General features: G+C 58.3%; 1 protein-coding gene and 1 pseudogene across 1 annotated transcript in view; both read right to left on the bottom strand.

Annotated features, from left to right (window-relative positions):
• LOC145274854 (small subunit ribosomal RNA) overlaps positions 1-1,339 on the bottom strand; it is a 2,365-nt pseudogene extending 1,026 nt beyond the window's left edge.
• A 474-nt stretch (positions 1,340-1,813) lies between these two features.
• The window catches only part of LOC145274839 (uncharacterized), a 14,898-nt gene continuing 11,711 nt past the window's right edge, over positions 1,814-5,000 (bottom strand). The window contains exon 2 of the mRNA XM_080127487.1: positions 1,814-2,424. Coding sequence (XP_079983613.1) covers positions 1,893-2,348 — 456 coding nt within the window. The 5' untranslated portion in view covers positions 2,349-2,424 and the 3' untranslated portion in view covers positions 1,814-1,892. The remainder of the gene's footprint in view (positions 2,425-5,000) is intronic.

Below are 5,000 nucleotides of genomic sequence, written 5' to 3'. Positions count from 1 at the left end.
CCCTTCGATCATTGCCTCGCCGTAGACGGAGACCGACAGACGTAGACGAGGCCCTCTTCCATCATTCCATGCTTATCGTATGCAAGCTTGAACAGCCCGCTCTGAGCACTCTAATTTTTTCAAAGTGAACGTACCGGCCGCCGCGGACACTCGGTTAAGAGCACCCTTGGAGGAGAAACCGCCGACCGCAACACGCGCGCAGACAAGACACGAAGCAGGGACTCGGAGCGGACCGGGGGGTTCAAAAAAAAAGAGGAACGCGCGGAAAGGGAGAGGGAGAGAAGCGCGGGGGTCAGAGTGCGGGGATGCGAATGAACGCACCCAAACACACACACGTAGCACCCCCCCGTTAGACTACTCCCGGAACCGAACCGACGACCACTTGTTTTTTTTTTCCCGGATCCCGATCACGACCTCCTCGTCCACCTCGCCGGCAGGACCGCGTGGCGGGTATGCTAGCGGTTGACACCGGCGGAAAGGGCCGGGAATGCGAACGGACGACCAAAGTCAACGACGGACGATGGCGCCGCCGCCCCGGGGCCGCTTGCGCGACCACGAACCCGAGTTCGGACTACGAGCTTTTTAACCGCAACAACTTTAATATACGCTACCGGAGCTGGAATTACCGCGGCTGCTGGCACCAGACTTGCCCTCCGGTTGGTCCTCGTTAACGGATTTGAAGTGTACTCATTCCGATCGCGGGGCCTCGACAGAGTCCCGCGTCGTTATTTTTCGTCACTACCTCCCCGTGCCGGGAGTGGGTAATTTGCGCGCCTGCTGCCTTCCTTGGATGTGGTAGCCGTTTCGCATGCTCCCTCTCCGGAATCGAACCCCGATTCCCCGTTACCCGTAGTAACCACGGTAGGCACTTAACCGACCGTCGACAGTTGATAGGGCGGACCCTCGAGAGACCCGTCGCCGGGCGTGAAAGCTCGTGCGATCGACCAGTGAGTTATCCAGAGTCACCAAAGCGGAGCGCGCCGCCCTATGAGCCCCGCCACCGAACGGACCCGCGAGCGGGAACGCCGACGACGGGAGGACGGAATGACGCGCATCGGTCTCAGTCTAATATGTAGCGCCGCGACCCGGAACGGCCGACGCGGGTGCCAGCGCGCGAGGCGTGGCGACGACGGCGCGCCGACCGATCGCGGCCTGTGTCACATGTATTAGCTCTAGAATTGCCACAGTTATCCATCGCCTCCGAGGAGGAATACGGTCCCGAGGATTAGGTCCGGTTCCTGAGCCAGGTTTCGCCCGTTCTAATGCGTGGCGTGAACTTACACTTGCATGGCTTAAGCTTTGAGACAAGCATATGACTACTGGCAGGATCAACCAGGTATCGTTGGAATTTGGGACTTTGTTTCGACAGAACGACAGACCGACCGACCGACCGACCGACATAAGACAGACAACTACAACGACGGGCACGTGTTTATTTATTTTTCGAGGGGGTTCGCCGTCAGAAGAAGCGCGCTGCCCGCGCTGATGGCCTCTTTTTTGTTTCTCCCCTGACTTGGACCGAGACCGAGACTCAAAGAACGAAAGCGACCAACGTCGACAACAACAACGACAACGGCACCCTTGACAGCGATACATACGACAAACGACAAGCAGCACGACGGCAGTGCACACGGACATCGAGGGTCAAGGTGCAGACTGAACTCGCCGAGGTCGTCGTCATCGTGGTCGCCATCGATTCCGTCTCGTCGTCGTCGTCGTCAACGTCCACGTCACAGCCGGCCGAGAAGAGAGAACAGACGACAGCGTCGACAACAACAACATCGACAACGGCACCCTTGACAGCGATACATACGACAAACGACAAACAGCACGACGGCAGTGCACACGGACATCGGAGGTCAAGGTGCAGACTGGAATCGTCGAGGTCGTCGTCATCGTGGTCGCCATCGATGCCGTCTCGTCGTCGTCGTCGTCGTCTTCGTCGTCGTCGTCGTCATCAACGTACCAACCGACCGAGACGAGAGAGCAAGCAACAACGTCGACAACAACAACGACAACGGCACCCTTGACAGCGATACATACGACAAACGACAAACAGCACGACGGCAGTGCACACGGACATCGGAGGTCAAGGTGCAGACTGAACTCGTCGAGGTCGTCGTCATCGTGGTCGCCATCGATGCCGTCTCGTCGTCGTCGTCGTCTCCGTCGTCGTCGTCGTCGTCGCCAACGTCAACGTCAACATCACAGCCGTCATCGGGGAGGAGCTGGACCAGGGCAGCGGCGGCGTAAATTTTCCCGTCACCTTCGTCGTCGCCTTCGTCGACCGACCGACCGACCGGCGTCGTGTTCGTGCTCGGAAAACCGAGGAGAGACAACGTGCACATGGCGCGTTCTCGCAAGCGGCTCCTCGGTCCGATTTTTTTGGGCGGCTTTTTCGAGCTTTTTTTTTTTTTTCTCACCCTTTCGTCCGTGCGACGGCGAACGTTAGGGGAAAAAAAAAAAAAAAAAAAAAACGACAACAACGCGGCGGACCGGGCGAACAACATCGTCGACACACACGACATTGACGACCGGTCCCCCTTTTCACAATCGCATCGAGATAAAAACGAACGAGTCCGATTCGAGCACCGAGTCGCGAGCGGGAGGACTGTCGGTGCAAGTATCGATCACTGACGTGAGCGCTTCGCCGGACAGAGGATGGCTCATCCGGCAGCCGTGCAAATCGACGGTATGGGAAGAACGAACAAGAAGAGCAACGACTTGATCGGCGGCTTGGGAACTGCGGACGGTGAAAACGGGTTAATCGACTGCGACCACGACTGCTCGATCGATCTTCTTTGGCGCTAACAAAGGTGGAGGTGGCGCAAGAAGGGACTAGCGCTATCACCGTCCACGTATCAGAAGATGCGGCGGCAGACGTCGACGCTTATGCGTTGTCGGACGAGAAGTCGCTGCAGCACGTGTACCGCGAGCGGGACGTCCAAGGTTTTGCCAGACGGAAAGAAATCGGGTGTCAGCGAACGTTCACACGGCTGTGAGATCGGACGCTGACAGGAGTAGGAGGCGGCAGGCAGGCGGCGGTTACGGCGGCGGCGCCTGCTGCTGCTCATCCTCCTGTTTGCTGCGGCGACTTCCAGGACGGGAGAGCATCGAACAACGTACGTATGGTTACAAGGGGATCAGGATCTACATAGTGCATCCCCCGCGGCTATTTTTGTTTGTTTGTTCGCTCGTTCGTTAATTCGTTCGTTCGTTCGTTCGTTCGTTACAATGTACGTTTTTCCGTTCGACGGCGGCAGAGAGCGGCGGCGTTTCTCCCTAATCCGGAGGATTTATCGGTCGCACAGCGATGGGTCGTTCGGCCGATCATCGAAAGATTCGCAGGTAGTGGTTGAATGGCAGAACGGCAGCAACAACAGCGGCGGCTGAGAGCGGCGAACGCTGAGGCGGAAGCAGAAGCTGCAGCAAACGTATCGGCTAAACATGGTGGACATAGATATGGCTGACGACGCGGGTACCACGACGACTATGGAACCAGGAAAAGGAGCCGTTAGTTGTTCCAACATATCGTTCGACACGTCGAGCAGCCCTAGGTCCACGGAGAAGCACACACACGTACCACGTATTATAACCTAACGACGATGAGCGGGCGCACGGTTGGCAGGAACGAAGGCGGCGGATCAAAACAAGTTGGAGCGCGGCGACAGCGATAACGGTGACAGCCCTAGGCGGCGGAGATGCCACTTTCTGACGCCTTTGCGACAAGCCCGTAGAGACGTTCCGGACCACCACGAGGCAAAGAGTCGCTGCTCCGACGAACCGACACACCAAAGTGTGCTTCCTACCGAACATGTTTTATAAAACTTTCAAACTGGAAAACCCCAGAAATGGTGTTGGTATTCGTCCAGACCCACCTCCGACACCTGAAAATGGTGGTCAAAAAAAACGTCGATTATACGAAGCGACATTTCTGGTCGGCGATTTTCCAGTTTTACGCCTACTGCCACATGGGGATGTCGGTAGGCGTCGCAAAGTGCCTTCTCGACGCCTAGGCACACCAGGACTTTGTCATTTTTTTCCCCCTCGACATTCCTGGTCCGGTCTATTCCGATTTTACACCTACCGCCATGTGGGGGTGGCAGTAGGCGTCGAAAAGTGCCTTCTCGACCGCTAGCGACACCACTACTTTATCGAGCTCTGGAGGCCCGCACACCGACCCGGGGGCCGCGGAGTCGACCCCGGGGGCCTCCTGGCGTCGCCGCCGCTCACTTGGACGCCTTCCGCAACCTGTGGTCCCGCTCGGGGCCGCCGGGAGCCTCGCCGACCTGACCGGTGTCGGTAGGCGTCTGGAAGCGCCCGGCCGACCTGGACGAGGTCCCCCTGGCCCCCGGGGGACACCCCTTAGTTGGATGGGGGTGCTGTCCCGGGCACACATGCAACCCGCGGCCGCCTACCGACAGCCCCCTTCGCTCGATCGCTACTCCTTTCCAACATATGTCGGAGAAGCCGGGCGGTTGTGAAACCCCAGAAATGGTGTTGGTATTCGTCCAGACCCACCTCCGACACCTGAAAATGGTGGTCAAAAAAAACGTCGATTATACGAAGCGACATTTCTGGTCGGCGATTTTCCAGTTTTGCGCCTACCGCCATGTGGGGGTGGCAGTAGGCGTCGAAAAGTGCCTTCTCGACCGCTAGCGACACCACTACTTTATCGAGCTCTGGAGGCCCGCACACCGACCCGGGGGCCGCGGAGTCGACCCCGGGGGCCTCCTGGCGTCGCCGCCGCTCACTTGGACGCCTTCCGCAACCTGTGGTCCCGCTCGGGGCCGCCGGGAGCCTCGCCGACCTGACCGGTGTCGGTAGGCGTCAGTCAAACTTGCTTAAGAGGCAAAGCCTCCTCACACCTTAAGAGAGTCACAGTTAGTCCCGCCGTTTACCCGTGGTCGTCGTCGGGGGTGCCGGTCGGTGTGTTTCGGCGTGTTTCTTCTCTTACTTTAGCTCGCTCCTATAAGCTAACTCAGCAGCCCTGCTAAAAT

Source organism: Euprymna scolopes, unplaced genomic scaffold (assembly GCF_053919585.1).
Source record: "Euprymna scolopes isolate OS-2025 unplaced genomic scaffold, ASM5391958v1 sca49, whole genome shotgun sequence".
Taxonomy (NCBI): Eukaryota; Metazoa; Mollusca; class Cephalopoda; order Sepiida; family Sepiolidae; genus Euprymna; species Euprymna scolopes.
This window is presented reverse-complemented; position numbering and strand designations above follow the sequence as displayed.